The sequence below is a fragment of the Gambusia affinis genome, linkage group LG15, assembly GCF_019740435.1.
Source record: "Gambusia affinis linkage group LG15, SWU_Gaff_1.0, whole genome shotgun sequence".
Taxonomy (NCBI): Eukaryota; Metazoa; Chordata; class Actinopteri; order Cyprinodontiformes; family Poeciliidae; genus Gambusia; species Gambusia affinis.
Genome location: NC_057882.1, coordinates 20,285,704 through 20,303,415, shown reverse-complemented (window position 1 = coordinate 20,303,415; position 17,712 = coordinate 20,285,704). Strand labels below are relative to the sequence as shown.

General features: G+C 37.0%; 1 protein-coding gene across 1 annotated transcript; it reads left to right on the top strand.

Moving 5' to 3' along the window:
• The first annotated feature begins 777 nt into the window (after nucleotides 1-777).
• On the top strand, nucleotides 778-3,638 carry sod1 (superoxide dismutase 1, soluble). The gene is made up of 5 exons (XM_044141776.1): nucleotides 778-923; nucleotides 2,327-2,423; nucleotides 2,541-2,610; nucleotides 3,062-3,179; nucleotides 3,266-3,638. Exons 1-5 carry the CDS (start codon nucleotides 852-854, stop codon nucleotides 3,371-3,373), a joined length of 465 nt encoding a protein of 154 aa, XP_043997711.1. The 5' UTR covers nucleotides 778-851; the 3' UTR covers nucleotides 3,374-3,638.
• Nucleotides 3,639-17,712: the final 14,074 nt, after the last annotated feature.

Genomic DNA, 17,712 nt, shown 5'->3' with positions numbered 1-17,712 from the left:
GGCACACTCATCTGCATGTTTTAAATATCTCCCTGTAGCACACCTGACTTCAAATGAATGGCTCATTTACATTAACTTTTGCAGACATGAGAGCTAGACACAAATGATTTGAATAGTTTTTGTGCAGGAGCCTTTACAACTATGCAGGGAAGTGGTTTTTTGGACCAGACTTGTGGAGAAAGGGTCTTACACCAATTTAATGCCTTGAAATAATTGGGCTTCTGTCTCTTTAAAACGCTCCTGTTCTTACCTACACTTTGTCTGCAGCTCTTCATCAGTGTTTCTCCATTAAACCTTTACCAGTGTTTCATTGAGAAGCAGCTCATATGATATGGTTAGCAGATGTGCAGTACCACCATGCTTTTGGTAATTCGGCATCGTTTGGTGAGACTGAGCTGTTTGCACTCTTGAATGACTGCCACAGGAGATCAAACCATTTCTCAAACATGCATCAAAGAATCAAAGCAACACTCCAAGAATGTTTTGAGGAAATAACATGAGGTAGAGCTAAAAAAACAAAGTAGATTTTGCAATACTTCTAAGTTTGTGATTGTCAACAAGTATGAATTTTTTTTATTTTCGTGACATGTCCATATTTGTATCACAGTGGTACCAACATAGGCAAAAATATATTTATTCTTTCTAGAAATAATTTTTACAGACAAACCACATTCGTCAACCTGGCTACTATAGACTTATTTTCATACAAGATTGCGACCAATCAAAATATCCCTTCTTAATCTATTGGTTATCTGCAATATAAACCCGCCCATTACGTTCATTGACGCAGCGTTTATTCAGTTGGTTGTCTGCTCCTTTTGTAAGTCTGGCGAGGCCTGATTACTGCAAAGATGGTGTTCAAAGCCGTGTGTGTCCTAAAAGGAGCTGGAGAGACCACTGGGACGGTTTATTTTGAGCAGGAGGTAAATGTGCGACAAGGTCTAATAATTGTAAAGGTGTCAGCTTAAAAGGAAAAATAAATAAATTTAACATGTTTTTTGGGTGCTTTAGCTTTGTAATGCTAAGGAAGCTAACTTTCGAACACGGGTTAGCTAATGCTTAAGTTTTCAAGGAGACACGTCCTGTTTGTTGTCACCCACAAAGTTCCATGCTTGATTTAAGTTTTTAATCAAAGATCTAGGGATGTTTGTCGCAGTTTCCCAACACTTACTTGATGCAAATTAGCTTCCGAGTGTTCTGAAAAAACGTAAAGTGCACATGTCGGTATGTTATATTGCACGGATTCTTTTGTAGCAGCGCTTAATTACCCAGGTAATGTGGCTGAAATCAAAGGCTTTCCTTTCGCACCATAACCTTTGAACATTTTCGGGCTGGGAGTGGTAATTATTAACCGCGTAAACGCCTGTTGCGTAAGTCGGACATTACCAGACTCGCTCACTGCTAGTGGTGGTTTCTTAATCAAGCCCAGTCATTCGTAATGGTGTTTAACTACTATGCGTTGATTTTTAAGTAACGTCCCTGAAAAGCTGCTTCGTGGGCCTCACAGCTGGGTGATATGAAAGTATCCATTTGATTTTTCTGCCGAGTCATTCCCTCACTCCGTCTTGAATCGAGTTTCCACTTCGTATCTACTTTTTGTCCCCCAAGCGTTGCTCTCTAGTTGTGTACTACTTTCTCGCATAAATATGGCTAAGTTTTGGATGCGCAATGTCAGTGTATTTTGCACACGTGCACCGATGTTGTGCATGGCATGGCTCCACATTTTTACTTGTAGTTTTGTTAATATTATCTGGGTATAGTAGTTATACTCCTTGGCCCTCTATTTGGCTGTTTATAGCCAAATAGCCTGTCTTGTAATATTGCAATCATTATTGTTATTATTTGACTGGAGGCGTTGCAGACAGGATCTTGTAATCTGTTAACTTCAATGTGACTTAAATGCAAGTCTTTTTATTGTAGTTCTGATCCAGATTTGTACCTCCATTTACCTTCTTTTTAAGCATTTAGGACCCATTGGATCAGCTCAGGCTCATAAAAACACCTGATCAAATCAAAAATATCGTTGAGTTGCTAAATGCATACAATTTCCACAGAGTAGATTGCAGAACATTTGTAATCTTAAGATTTGTCTTCACTATATTTCTGTTGTCTTGAAGTGCATTGAGGCATTGTGCTATATAAATAAACTGAAGTGTAATCTGTGGATGTAGAGGCTGGAAAACTGTGAGTTTCAACCTCTTGAAAACACACGTCTTAAAAACGTGTGTTTTCAAAACATTCAGTTAAACTTGCTTTGTGGGTAATTAATCATTGCTGCCTGCCTCTGACAGCTCTTTTGTGCACATTGTTGCTGTTTAATCCCCAGAATGAGTCAGCTCCTGTGAAAGTTACTGGACAAATTAGTGGCCTCACACCTGGTGACCATGGTTTCCATGTCCATGCTTTTGGAGATAACACAAATGGTGAGTGGGTGTTTTTTTTTTTTTTTTTTTTTTTTTTTTTAAAGTTCTGCTTAAATGTTTAGAGGTGCTTTCCACTGGGGATCTAAAGGATTAAATATTGTATTTTCTCATTTCCAGGATGCATCAGTGCAGGACCACACTACAATCCCTTTACAAAGAACCATGGTGGTCCTACTGATGTAGAACGGTAAGTTAATCAAGAGGAAATGAGCAGAGACGTGTTTAGTAAAATTTACCTGCCTGGTAGTGGAATAGATATTGACAATTTCTATACATGCTAAACAGAAGAAAAAAACTAGACCACCTGTTTTTGTTAATTGGATATCAGTCTAATTTAAGTTGGTCAGGTCTTTGATCTGTTGAACAGTGAGGAAAAAGTTGCTGCCTGCTGCTTTTCCAGCCTAAATGAAACTGTGGCTTTAAGTACTGATGCTGTTATCTGATTAACAATTGTAGAAAAATACACACAAACACAAAAATGTAATGCTTTGTGCCACTTTTTTTCTTCACAATGGCTATAAGGTGGTACTAAAACACTTGTACTTATTTTTATGTTTCTAAAAATTTATCTTACCTTTAATGAATTTGAGAACAATTACTCAGTGCTAAGAACTGGCGTTTTACATTTCTCCAATTAGACACGTTGGAGACTTGGGGAATGTGACTGCTGGAGCTGACAATATAGCCAAGATTGACATCAAAGACACTTTTATCAAGCTCTCAGGACCCAACTCCATTATTGGCAGAACTATGGTGGTAAGTCATTTTCATCTATTTTGTACACTGACGTCTAGATGTTTTTCCTTAAGTCACAGACTCTGTAAATCTGCTTATTCTGTTAGATCCATGAAAAGGCTGATGATCTTGGAAAAGGAGGAAATGAAGAAAGCCTTAAGACGGGTAACGCTGGTGGGCGCCTGGCCTGTGGAGTTATTGGCATCACCCAGTAAATCGAGTTCTCAAAATGAAGCACTAAAAATTTCCCCAAGGCATTTAATGAGACCAACATAGCTACTAGATGTAACCTTGTTCTTTTCAAAACTGTGAGCTTTTGATTTTTTTGATAGTTTAGCCACTCTGCCCTATCTGTTCCTATTGGAAGTTGTCTGAATGGGGTCCGTCTGCCAAATGGCGTTGGCTCAGAAGAATTGGTAACGCACAAGTCATTTATAAATGTATACTATTGCAAAATGAATAAATATTTCTTCAGATTCATGTTTGCAATTGTCGTGTTTTTTTTTTTTTTTTTAGTATTCAGACTTTATGATTGAAGAAGTGATGTACTTGAGTTTTTTTCTTTCACCTACAGCTTGTTTTGCAGACCCTGTAAACAACTTTCCAACACGTATTTTGTTGTTGCTGTTATACTGCAGAATATTTCAGTAGTAGTCAGTTGGTTTGTGTTCTCGCACAAGTGGATTTGTTATTGTCATGTGATTCTGGGTTCAAAATCATGTTTCTTAAATCCATTTCAGTATGGCCTCAAAGGATTCTGAAAAGCACTCATTTGGATGAGTTCACTTAAAGTCAAAATTTAGTAAATGTCATTGCCTAATTTGTATGTTTTCCAGGGGCATTTTACTGTTACCTGGAGTCGTTATAAAAATGCTGTATACATCAAATATAACTTAAAAGAAAGCTGTGAGGGATGTTGGCATGTGAGGTAATGCTTCAGAAATTAAACAAGCCTTATTTTGCTGTTTCAGTGCTTGTAGTATAATTGCCACTTTATAGATATGAGGAAGTTGCATCCATTGTTCTCTATATCTTGGGTCCTGAGTGTCAGGGATTCTGACAATTTAGCAACTACCATGTGTTAAACTTGATTGTCCTCTAGAGGTCGTTGCTAAACCAAATTGAAACTACAGCTATCACTAATCTGATATTCAATATCCATTGAGTATATAAAAGTATCTACCGTAGATTTCCTTATTATTTATATAAAAAAAAAGAAATAAAAAATTACGTTCCAGTACAGCATTTACTAGCAATGTCTTTTTTTTTTTTTTTGTGGCATTTTGTTGTGACAGACCAACTTGTGTTATACTAAAAAACATCATTGTTGCACATTTAATTTCATGACAATTTTAGACCATGGTCCCTTTTTTGTGACGCACTGTATAGTTCAAAAGTTCAGATTTATTTTTAAAACTCATCCTATAAACTGAGCAGCTGAGCCCAATAGGGACCAAAACATGCAAGGTGGCATTCATCTGTGTATACAAACTTTATACCCATCACTTCTTTCAGATAGCTGGTGGATGACATCTGAAATCACTTTCTTGGAACGCTTCTCACTTTACACATGAATGGAGGCTGCCTGTAAATTGATATGGCATGGTGATCTTTAAGAAAATTTAAAGATAAGGGAACCCTTTTGTTTAGGTTTTTCAGTAGAAAAACTGGGCACCATAAACATTTTATATGGATATAAACTATATTGTATTTTTATATTTAAGAAGTACCTAGATCAGGTTATAAACAAAAAATCCACAGCACTTCTAATCTTAAAGAATGTAAATCAACTTACTTTTGTCTACTTATGGTTCAATAATGGTTACAAAATATTGCTTTTAGAGGAACATAATTCTTGTCACTGAATAAAGGATTATATTTGTGTGGAGTACCTGCAGTGATGGAGCCCTTAGTCAGGGACTTGAAACCAGGTCAAAACTAAGGGGAAATGGGTGTATTTGTGTTGACGGATGCAGCCAGTGAAGGAAAAAGATGGGCCGACTGCAAAAGCAGGTAAAAATAGCCTGGAAGTGAAAGCGATGAATAATAGAGACCATAAGTGCTGCTGACGGTGAGGTAAAGGGAGCACGACAGCAGTCAAACAAACCTAGTATATAGGTGAGTTATAACAGAAATGTGTAAAGAAGAATATAACAATGTAATGGATGGGAACTCCAGCTTTCCATTGGTGGAAGAGGTTTGTCAAGTCTTATATCTTCCAGATTTTGTTGAATCTTTTATTTTAAAATGCACATTTTAACTTTGGTATTTTACATATGCATTTTGTGAAAAAAATATTTAGCTGTCTTCCTGATAGCTTAAATAAAAGGTGGCCCTTAGAAAGCTGAATATCCTGAGGTTGCCAATTTCTTAGAGCAAAATGTGGCAAGAAAATAGATGTAGGAATGTTTGGTTCATTGTTACTGAGTTTTTGACTTGCCACTTGGCAAACATCGGCCATCTCATTTAAATCCAGCTGAAACAGTTTTTCTACAACTACACAGAAATAAAAACTATGTTCCAAACAAAAGTCCACATTTCATTGGCCATTATCAGTTCAAAGTGAAGGTGTTGATCTGTTGTTACATAAACATAACTCAGAGGTCAGCGTCATTCCTACATGTTACATCAGCAGATGACGGTTTCTCTTACCAGCATGTGTGTATTGTTTTCTGTGCACTTTGTGTCACAGGTTTATTTTTATATTCATAAGCATGCAACTTTGGGCTTCTAATGCTGGGAAGAACCAGTGTGGTCACATTTCTGGAGACGACTTCTAATTCTTCACACTCAGCTCTTTAAGCATTCAAGGGCATTCTTTTCTTGAAAGACAAGCAGTGTTCTGAAATGAAAAAAGGCATCCTCCATGCTTCATTAAAATATCCAGGTTAACCTCTTGACATTTTACGATAAAGTTCAATGTGCTCTTCAGACATATTTTTCCTTGCTTACACTTCTTTGTATTTCACAGAACATCACAATAAAGTACATTAAAATTTGCATTTAAAATGTTTGTGGAAAAGTCTTGTCCTGTTTTGTTTTTTTGCTGAGGTGAAAGTTCACCTTCCTGTACACTGTCTACCTGTATTTCTGTGGGAACACTGCAGAGAAAAGGATCCGTAGGTCAGGGGTGAGATGCCATAAATGGTACACATGCTATGGGACATGGTTGGTTGGTAGACTGACTAATTAGAAGACTCCCTTTGACCTCACCTTTGACCTCCTCAGTTGTGTCACATGAAATCTTTAAAGAGGAGTCTGTGAACACAAAGTACTTTTAATTTTGACAGATAGTGTCTTTTCTCATGTTCACTGTAGTGTATCTTTAACTTTTTAGTTATGAGCAAACTAAACAGCTTAACCACAGTATATAATGAAAGAAAATTGATACAAGGTTTTCTTTTCTGTTTCTTTTTTTTTTTTTTTTTTTTTTTGCAGAGAATTAATAGATCCATGTAAGGAATGGATCTGGGCTTGTTGACTTTGGGAAGTATGTGAGTTATGTACTGTACTGATCTTTTGTAGTACCTAAGTCAAATAATGATTCCAAATGAGTGCTGATAAGATGTTATGTTACTGTTTGATGATCAGGCCAAAACTTTGTGAGACAATAATGGGTGGAATCACTTTCATATTGTAATCCTTTTTTTTTTAGGAATATGGAAAGAAAAGCATATCAACAAAAAAAAAAAAGTACTCAAATTTAACAAACATCTAAACAACAGCAATGAAAGTTGTAAATTATATTTGGAATTCAGAAAAAATGGAAACTCATGGATAAACCGGAGGTATTCACAGTGAAGTGTTGAAGCAGCTGGAAGAGATAGGAACCAGGTCCTTTGAGTTTGAGTCCATGGTCCTTGACTGGAAAAAAGTGGACTTATTCCTCTAAGCAGAGAGTCCATCTCCTTTTTAAGCAGAAGAGTTTGTCAAGGTGTCTGTTTTGTTTATGAGTGATGATATAGGACGGAATGGGAAAGAGACAGATGGATTAGGGCTTCACAATGACTTTTTAAAGCTTATGATTGTTACGCAATTCATTTATTTATACTTTTAATACATATGGTCTCTAGATTAATTGGTCTGACTACAGTTGAAATTCTTACTGGCACTGAAGATCCTTCAGATACAGACACACTAGCTGTTGCTTTAACATTTTTTCTTCTAAAAACATTGGACTATGTACGTTGGCGTGTTTCCATTTAAAAACTTTTGTATGTGTGTGTAAAATGTCCTGCACAAGTGTTAAGTGTTCTGAGGTTCACAGACAAATAAAAGCATCCAATGCTGTTTGTTAGACCAAGTTGAATGATTTAACAAATAAAAGAAAAGAAGAAACCATGAGAGAAGAGGAAATAATCTCTCTCCAAACAATCTTTTAAAAAGAAGAGAAACTTTAGAGTCCAGATTCACTCAAAATAGTTATTTTTTTCCAAATGGCATTGACAATAACATAAAGACATGGGTGAATAACTCACTTTTCAATGAGGGTTCTTGCTTGACCATGCAAGAGCAAGTCCACTTTACTTCCTCTTTTACAAAAATTCATTTTTAGCAATGGTAAAGTTATGTGACAAATCTCTGAGCAAGATCTTACTGAAAAAAATATCTATAACAAAGGCACCTTGGTCCAACTTTTTTTCAGATCAATGCTACCATCGCTAAGCTCAACTTTAGAGGCTCTTACTTCAACACTCACTCTTAAGAGTGGTGGTTAGTAATCCATCTTAGTGCTTTTAATTTCATGCTTCCTTCCATTGCCATTTTCACAGTAATAGCAGGCGACTGTATATATTTTCTTCAGAAGCTTTTTTTCTGTTCCACTTTAACATGAAGTTCTTTTGCTAGAGTTGAATTTTTTCATTTGTAATGTTCTTCCATATCCACAAAGGAAACATGTAGATATGAATATTTGTTACTGTTTGTGTTTCTTGACTTGTTTGGGTGCCTTTGTCTAAGTCGGCGGTTTTCAAAGTGTGAGGCGCGCCTCCCCGGGGGGGCGCCAGAGCACTTTAGGGGAGGCGCGGTGCGAGGGAAAAAGTAAACCGGAAAAGCTATCTGCTTGCTGTCTACTGATGTGAGAGAAACGTCTTTTACGCTCACGATCAACTCTGTGGATTTAGGAAAAAGTTGGTACTGTGGGTGCGTGTGGAGCGGGGATCAGTGGAAATGTTTCCTTAGAGGATGTTTTGGCCAGTGATGTCAGCAACGCATTGACGTGGACCACTTTTTCAGTAACGAGTAATCTAACGCGTTGCTATTTCAAATCCAGTAGTCAGACTACAGTTACTTATCAAAATCATTTTTGCGTTACTATCTTCTTTTGTAATTTAATCGTATTTCCTCTACTCGTCTTGTCGGTGACCGGCGTCTCTGTCACGACAGAAATGTAAACAATGGAGGGAGATGCGCTTTTGTTGGTGGAAAACTGGAACTATTTTGAGTTTCTGTCGACAAGTCCGATTATTATAAGCGGCTTTGGGCTTCATTTTTTAAAGTCGCTTGCAGATTTAATGAGCGGCGGGTTGTGCCTTTGTGGGCTCGTTTTAGAACGTGAAGTAGCTCAGTTGGGATTGGAAATAAGCAGAGACTCAAAATAAATCCCAGAATTTGTCCGTCATTAAGGTAGTTTTACTCCGTCTCTCCCTGTTCATCATTTCCGGATGATCCGTCCGCTGTGTCTTTGTTAATGTCAACCAATTGACATGATTGCGCTCAGAAAACTGCAAACATCGAGACCAATATAAACAGCGCAATAACGTGAAAACAGCCACGAATAAACGTGTCCGTAGTTGGCAATAGTTATAATGGCAGTTATAATTATTAATATTACGGTAAGTGTCGCAGCCATCGGAGCTGTGGAGCTGCAGGAGGAGCTCTGTGCGCTGCGACATCAAACTCAGGGGCGTAACGCAGAATCTGGAGGCTGGGGGGAGGGGGGCTTTAAAATCCTTCTTAGAGTTTTCCAGACAACAGTGGACCACACAAATTACTCATGTTTTTTATTTTTTGTACAATCTCCTCTTCAGTTCAACCTTATCAGTGGAGACACATTGTTGATGTTACCATTATAAAATAACTTACAATTACATATTGGCAAAGCTCAATGTGATTTTCACAGGAGGCAGAGCGTTGTTGTTAGCAGCTGCTGAAAGTAACTAAAAAGTTACTTAATCCTGCAGTTAGTTACTTTCCTGCAGTTAGTTACTACTTGACTTGGAAAGTAACTTAGTTACTTTCCAAGTCAAGTAGTCAGTAATATAACTAAGTTACTTTTTCAAGGAGTGATCAGTAGTCCGATTAAAGTTACTTTTTCAAAGTAACTATGACATCACTGGTTTTGGCCAGAGCAGGGCTGAAGGTGGAGTTTTTAGAACTCCACCCCCCTCCGGGGGGGGGGGGGGGAGGCGCAGCAGGCATTAAGCTCCTTGAAGGGGGGCTCACCCTTTCATACTTTGAAAACCCCTGGTCTAAGTAGTTATTTTTGATAACTTCTGATCTTCCATTTTGAAATCACAGAGACTCAAATTTCTTATTCTTTGTTGTTAATTTGAAAACTAGCATGAAGGCTTCTTTAACTGGCTAAAAGTCTATTTATAAGTTAAATTAGGTTGTCTTCAACTTATTACATAAATACATAATTTTTATGTATTTGTTACAACTAAATTAAAATCTTCACTTACTATAAATACAAATTTTTATAATTTTTTATCTGTTTTATTTATTTTTGTTTTGGCCCATTTCTCCCTCGACACGCATCGTTGTTGGCTGTCTCTCTTTGTGGGATTTTCAATTAATGCAGCTATTTGAAAATGTTTATATTTTATCCCGGCCTCTAACCTAACACTCAATCTAAAGAAAGCCAGATGTGGTTTATTATACTGAGTCTGTTTTATTGCCTTCATGCATAATTGCTACCACATTTTGGGTAAGATTGTTTTGCATGGATGAAAACTTCCATCGATGTGGTCCTATGCTTGTAAAGAACTTTTAAGAAAAGATTACTGCAAAGATTATTTCAAAATGTTGCATTTTAATGTGGAGAAACATTAAAATACTTTTAGATTTTTGTGCAGCTATCAATTGTAATTTCATGAAACGAACCTATTTAGCTAGGACACCAAAATGGAATCTCAAAAAGACCCTGACATGCTTCTGAATCTGCTTCTAAAGACTAATAGCATTTAACATTTCATGTATTAAAGTACAGGAGAAAAAGAAATATCTGTTTGGTTATATTACTGACCTCAAAAGCCTTATGTGTTTACTTAGACAAAAGCGTTAGGAAAACCAGAAGAGGTTAAAAATATTCACCTACATTTTTAAATTTTTTGCATCAGACTATTAATAAATCTCTATTACCCATAATGAATTAAACATGACATCTGATTTTTATTTTTTTTTAATCTGTTCAGGTACTTTGGTTATTCTGTCAAATCAAGGCAGTTTTTTTCAAAATAAAATCAACAATATTGAATAGAAGGTCTTGTCTTTCTTTCCTCGATGTCAAATAGCCGGATGATTTATGGGCTGCAGTCATTAGCTTGGCAGCAAATTTCATTCTGACTAAATCTCATCCTTCTCTGCCTCCTGTTGTCTGGCTCCGTCTGGCTGCTTGTAGTGCCTTTAATTGTCAGACCTTTGCCAGCCAGCACAGCAGAAAGCCACTAAGGTACTGATGTGTTAGCAGAGTCACACCAGCCCAGCTCAAAAAAGCAAAATAGTACTTTTTTTTCTGTGTAAGTTATAGTGATGATTGGCTTTGCTGGTGCACTCAGAAAGCTTCATTGCAAAACATGATGTAGATCTGTAGTGTTTTTAAAAAATATATATTTTAGAGCACATTTCTTTTTGAGCCAGTATTTGTTAAAATCTGTTTATGTGTAGGATGTTTTCGACTTCAAACAAAAACCTAATTTCAGTCTTTTGTGTGTGTGTGTGCTTGTGGAGATTTTGTTTCTATGTATCTCTCTCACTGGGTGGTAACAGTTAAACTCTTCCATTTGGTGGGATTACTTCTCCACTCATTCCTGTGGGAGCCGCCGTCAGCCCGTCATCTTTAAGCAGAATGCCATGCCTTCTGATGCATTAATCCCTCCTCTCCTCTTTTCCCCTCCTTTTCCCACACTCAACCTCTTAACCTCGTCTCCCTTTTCTCTCCTTCTTCCCTCCCTTCTCGCTGCGGCTGTCAACTTTCAGCTGAAGTGGCTGAAATCAGCACATGCAGTGGAGGATGTGTGAAACGCTTAAATGTTGCAGTTCGATGTCAAGACTTTGCTGCTCTTGGGGTTTTTGAGAAAACTAACAGCTCCTTATTCAGTGCCTTGAGGACATATTCATACCCCTTGAACTTTTTTACATCTTGTCACATAACAACCACAAATATCAGTGTATTTTTTAGGGGATTTGGTATGTGATATATCAACATAAAGGAGTGTATTATTTGTGAAACAGAGGTAAAAGGATGCATGCCTTAAAACTCTAAAAAGTGTGCATTTGGCTTAGTGCAGAGCTCTGGTACATCTAAATGAGATCAAGTGCAACCAATTTTCTTCATCTGAGACTGTTTGAGCTGTTTGGCCTAAGTAAAAAATGCAGTCTCACAGGAAAAAAAAATAACATCACAGGATGCTTTTCTTCAGCTGTAACAGGAAGTCACTCAGAGTTTAAAGAAAAAGGGATGGAGATAAATACAAGACAATAATGGAAGAAGTTCACTTTCCAGAAGAAGTTCACTACTCTGAAACAAACTTCCAGAGTTAGAATAAAAATGATATATTAATGCATACTATTGTGCAGATTGACCCATTCAGGGTCCAGCCCTAAATTCAAATATTAGTACAAAGACCTGAAAAACAGGGGGCAGAAAATACATGATGAAATTAAAACTTTTGGAAGGCACACAAAAAGCTCAAAATATAACAAAAATAATAGAATTTTGAATATTTTTTTGTTAGATTTTGACCAATGCTAACTTTAGCGCTTAGTTTTACTGTCTCCAAAGCCAACAGCCTGAAGCGCTGTTCTAATGGGACTAGATGATGTAGATTTGAGGTGGCTGTGGGTCACAGATGAAATGGGAAAATCAAGCAGACAAATAAAGAATCCAGTTCTGTCACTGCTACTTGACCTAGAAACATTCACATACATGAAGACTTTCTAAATTAGGAGTGGAATTTCTCTGTCTATGTTTTGTGTTAAAAGACTAGGGAAGAAAATGAAATCAATGACCTCAAATTTCTACTGTTCAGAACCCATAGACATGCCGGCGGCACCAGCAGCCACACTTATTCACTGGTGTGTTTTGAATCTAATGATGTTAAACTTACCTCCAACTGCAGAGTTCTCTGCCAGAAGTAAGCCCTTTTTATTTAAGAGAAACACAGTATATATAAGAAATCCAAATCTTTTCTAAGCTGTGCTGATGCCCAAACTTGTCAATTTACAGAATAACTGCAAAAAGCTGAACGTTGAAAAAGAATCTGGTGTCTTTCACTGGCCAGTTGAATAAAATCCTTGCATCTAAGACCACAGCAACCTTCTATTATCCTCTTGTGGGCTCCTGTTTATTTTTGCCATGTGTGCATGGAGAGTGTGGCTGTAATTTTCTGCAAGGACGTTTTGAGTCTGCATGTTTTCTGACGATGAAAAACTTGTACAGTTTAAAGGAAAAGGGATAGAGAACATGTAATCCTGACTAGATTTCATGCTCCTCCTCTTGGTTTGATATGTTTACGTAAATACAAAAGTAAAAAACAAATTAAACAATCAATTCTGTTTTTGCTAATATCACATGTGGGATCAGACCTTAAGGGCAACAGTGTTTTTTTTGCAGCATGTGTATCAAAATCCATTTACATTTGTGATAAATGGTAAAATCTTCTTATGTCGATGACTGTGCCCTTATTAGGCTTTATGAGTAGAATTGTGTGTGTGCGTGTAGGCGTGTATGCGTGTGTGTGTTTGCAGCTCTGCTAACAATGAAATAGGTCATCTAGTCGGTGCTCATGAGTTTGTGACAGGGTCAGGAGGTTATGTGGCGTGTGCAGCTGTCTGCTTGCCGCTACATCCTTGTCCGTCTCCCTCTCTTCCTCTTCCTACGCTGTTCCCCTCTTACACATTCAAGCACTTTTTATTTCTTCAGCTGCCTTCCATTGTTCTCTGTCTTTAAAAATGGGATTTGGAGAATAAGAGAGCTGAGGTCGGCTCTCATGAAAACAAAAGAGACACATGTGTGTGTTCCCACCCCTCCCTTAATGTTCAGGCAGCCCAGATTATCATCACTGAACACAACACCCTAATTATTGCTGCTCCCTCTTTACACTCAAAGGGATTATGACTGAAGAGCGTTACAACATGCATTTACCCCACTAAACTGGATGGCACCAGCATGCATGTTGCTTATATACATCAAATACATCCTTGTAGGAATAGTTGTATAATACTCATTATTTTAATGGGTCTTCAGGGAACAATTTCTAAATTTTATGCTGTGCTATACGAGTGATGGATTGTAATGTCACTGGGTTGTCTAACTGGCTAATCATGTTGTCAATATGTGACTGATTAATCAATAATGATTAGTGTAACTGTGTAAACTGTGTGCTCTTTAGTCAGTTGATTACATTACCAAGGAAATGAGGTGTTTACAACCAGCTGCGTTAGTTGGGCAATTTCAAACTTTGAAAAAAATGTGAGCAACAACATTCTAAAATTAGTACTAATCCACCTAATCAATTTCTTTACCCACTCAATTTTAGCAAAAAATAAAAAATAAATAAAATTCTCTCTCTCTCTATATATATATATAGCACTGCACTAAGGGTATTGGCTATACAGGTTAATCCTTTTTGTGTCTACTTGATCGTGCACAGAGATGTAAAAGCTGCACTTTATCAATTACCTTAATTACACATCACACCAGACCTTGTTATGTATTTGTTATACCAGATAAATGACCTAGTTTCTTGTTTTTTATAATGGAGGGCTAAGGTCTAACACCTGATGTCTGCTTAGTCCCACTTGGCAGATCACACACATGCATTGTAGCTGTGAATAAGAGTAGTTGTATTATTCACTATATCTATTCAATGTATTTTTCTATCTATGTTTTTCTGTACTCACAATAGGATTGTGTGCACATGCTAATGCAACGTGTGCATGCATAAAGACATTGTATGCTAATGGAAAATGTAATTGTGCAAGACAGGTTTTAGCTGATATGGCTGTGAGGACTGGATAGTGCAGCCACTTGCTAATGTGACTAAGAGAAAGGTAGCAGCCCAGAGGAAATGTATTATTGTACCTTAGCAGCCCATACATTATTCATCAGCTTGACTCGCATGGCTGCTGGTAATGATTTTATCAAATGGAGCATGATATGTGTTGTTTCCATAAAGGAAAATAGCATCCTGACTGTCTGTATCTTTTCTGTCAAACATAGTATGATCATGACTTTTGAAATAATATGTTCTGCATCCAACATGGCAGAAAGGATAAAATGTTAAATTTATCTTATCTACCTAATGCCATTCCCACCCGTATGCAGACATTCTGTGATAAAGAATGATCAGGTTTGAAAGGTGGAGCCTATTGTAGCCAAAGGTCAGTTCAGGTGCGATGGAACTGCAAGAGAAAGAGAGAAAATAAAAACCTCACAGAGCTGAACAAAAAAATCCAAGTAGTGGGGAGGCTTTGATTTTTGTTTGCTGCATGCAGTTTTAACTGCTGACTACATCTGAGAAAAAACACTGAGTTTGGTTGATTCATTTTGCAGAAGCAGCATTTCATATTATAAAAAGCAAAGTGAAATTAGCAAACAAAAAATTACATAACCTCCTCCTACTGAGGCTGTTATTATCTTCTGTGTTTCTGTTTGTTCAATCGTGGTGTTACATCTGCCATAAACTACTTTCTCCCCACTCCTGTCTGTGATTACATGATTCCTTATTTAGACAGAAGAGTAGGAACAAGGTGATGTTGTTGTCTTGCTGACTTTGTTTCTTGTTACAGCTCTAATTACAACACAGGCCCTGTTGTTAGATACCGTGTTCTCCAAGATCTGTGCTTCTTAAACTGTGATATTTGCACCTGAGTGGTATTCTAAAGAAATTTTTCTATTTGTTATTTTAAGGGCAAAGTGATACACTACAATAATGACCTTTCCAGGGGGTAGCCCACCTCTCACTCAACAACCTCCTGAGAAAAGCCCTCTCCAAAGGCAACATATTAACTAAAAATAAAATCTATTAATTATTTTTATTCACATAAAAATGCTCAGTATGTTTACAATCTCTGTTGACAGACAGATTTGGCTGTTCCATATATTCATAATAGTAATAATAATTTATCAGCTTATGTGTTTATTTCAGCTAAACTGGCCCAGTGTTAAACAGTGAGTCAGTGTTAGCTAAACAGAGCACTATTTTACATTTTACATAACCGTCACATAAAATTATTCCAGCACACATTTGATGAAGCTACAAGATTCTGTAAATTTATCAAAGTTAACATTGATAACAACCTTTGCCAAATACAGCAAAGAGTTTTAAAGGACGTGTGACTCATCTTACTTGTTGGTGGTAATAACAAGAAAACAGAAAGAAATCTTGAATTGTACCGCATGTCTTTCTTCTAATAAAGCAAACAGATGTTTGTTGTTTTATAAAGATGTATATTTCATTTATTATTATCAACAGTTAAAGTAAAATTTCACAATGGAAGGACATTTCTCCTAACATCTACCAACTTTAGACTTATTCGTTAGGCACAGCAACCCCTGAAACCTCACTAGGGTTAAGCATGTATGATAATGAATGGATGGATAGTTACACAATATTCCTCAACACATAATGCAGCCCTAAAAATATTTGATTGTATGACATAAGACAACAAATGGAAGAAAGCCTTTTGTACTACTTTCGCTGCCTCATGATGTGATATTTACTGAGTTGACGCTTCTTATAAAAAGAGTTTGATAACCAGTTTCTTAGATAACAGAAACAAAATCAAGGACAGAGAGTGGAAGAGTGATTTGCAGAGAATGGGATCTGATGAACTGACAGGTGCAACATGTAACATGCAACATGTGTGCAAGCAGATATAGAGTTCTGTGATGGGAAAGGGTTACCTGCTGCCCTTTTTTGCCTGAACAAGGTGCTGAAATGTCACCAAGTGCCAGAAGCTGGAAAGCTGGAAATATGTTTGTGTCTGTGCACCAGAATACATGTGCTGTATAATAGCAACACTGTGTTCATGACTGTCTCCCGCATTCGTCCCCTGTGGAGGCAGTGTCAGGTTGCTTTTGTTGGGTGGATCTGTTACACTCTCTGCCCTTTTCCCTGACATGTTTGCCTCCATAAATGTTGAACACCAAAACATTTTTCAGCTTCGGTGGAGTAAAGCAGACATTTAAATCAGAGCTTGTCAGCCTCTTATGTATGATGACAGTTCTAAAAGCCAAACATTTTAGGGAAGTAAATAACTAGAACAGAAACATATTTTGCTATTTTATATTTTTGCTGTTATTCATTCATTATTTTAAAACTTGAAATTCTATATACTTTTATCACTTCTACCTTAGTTTGTACAATTCAAGATTGCCGAGCTACAGTGTTGCCCAAAATTTTAAGTTTGGTTTCATCATAAAGAATTCAATCTTGCAGCCTTACTGCTTAGTCCTGACGTGGGGAATCCAGTAGATGGCTGCCAAATGTAGAACATAACCAGCACTTGTCGGAAATTTCTGCATCCCTTCCAGCAACTCTCCAGTGCTGCTGTCAGCCTCTTGTCTGCCTGCCTTGTCATTTTATCAGCTTTTAAGAAATATCCAGTTTTTGCAATGTCCCTGTTGTTCCACATTTCCTCCATTTATTGGTGAGCCCCATTACTGTGTCATAGTTTGTATATTGGGCTGGAGGTTATTTTTATTTTTTTATCCATTTCAGTTTTGCAATGAGATCCTACACCTCTGCAATAAAAATGGCTTTTGTTAAATGAGCAAGATGTCATAAAAACCCTGTAAGCAAATCAGTTTAACTCAGGTTTTTCAGGTTCACTATAATTGGTGGTGGGTGTTAACCCAACAAGACTGTATGCTGGATCAGCAGGTGCACAAACAAAGCATCAGTTAAAGGATATTCATATTTGCATTCACAGGAGGAGTGCCACAAAGTATGTGGAAAAAGTTTCTAAATTGCTTATCAAATCTATTTTTTTTTTTTACACAAAAACTTGAGATATTTGTGGTCTGTATAAAGTTACTTTGTAGAACCACTGTTTAGTTGTTTTTTTTTTGTTTGTTTTTTTTTACCATCTTTTCTAACTTTAACTGAATATTTTCCTTAATTATCCCTGCATAACAGCTCAAGCTCATTCAATTTAGGTGAACAGCAATTTTCAAGTTTTGCCAAAGATTCTTAGTGATATTTAGGTCTGTACTTTGACTAGACCAATGGAACAGGAATAGCAGATCCAGAGTGTTAATAATAAATAAACAAACAGGAAGTAAAGAGTAAAAGCAGCTGCATCATACACATAATGGCACATTTATAAG

Excerpts from the sequence above, each read along its gene's own strand:
- sod1 (XM_044141776.1), top strand. The coding sequence starts at position 852 with ATGGTGTTCAAAGCCGTGTGTGTCCTAAAAGGAGCTGGAGAGACCACT. Across the intron at positions 924-2,326 it reads CGGTTTATTTTGAGCAGGAG|AATGAGTCAGCTCCTGTGAA; the intron begins GTAAATGTGCGA and ends TTTAATCCCCAG. Across the intron at positions 2,611-3,061 it reads GGTCCTACTGATGTAGAACG|ACACGTTGGAGACTTGGGGA; the intron begins GTAAGTTAATCA and ends TTCTCCAATTAG.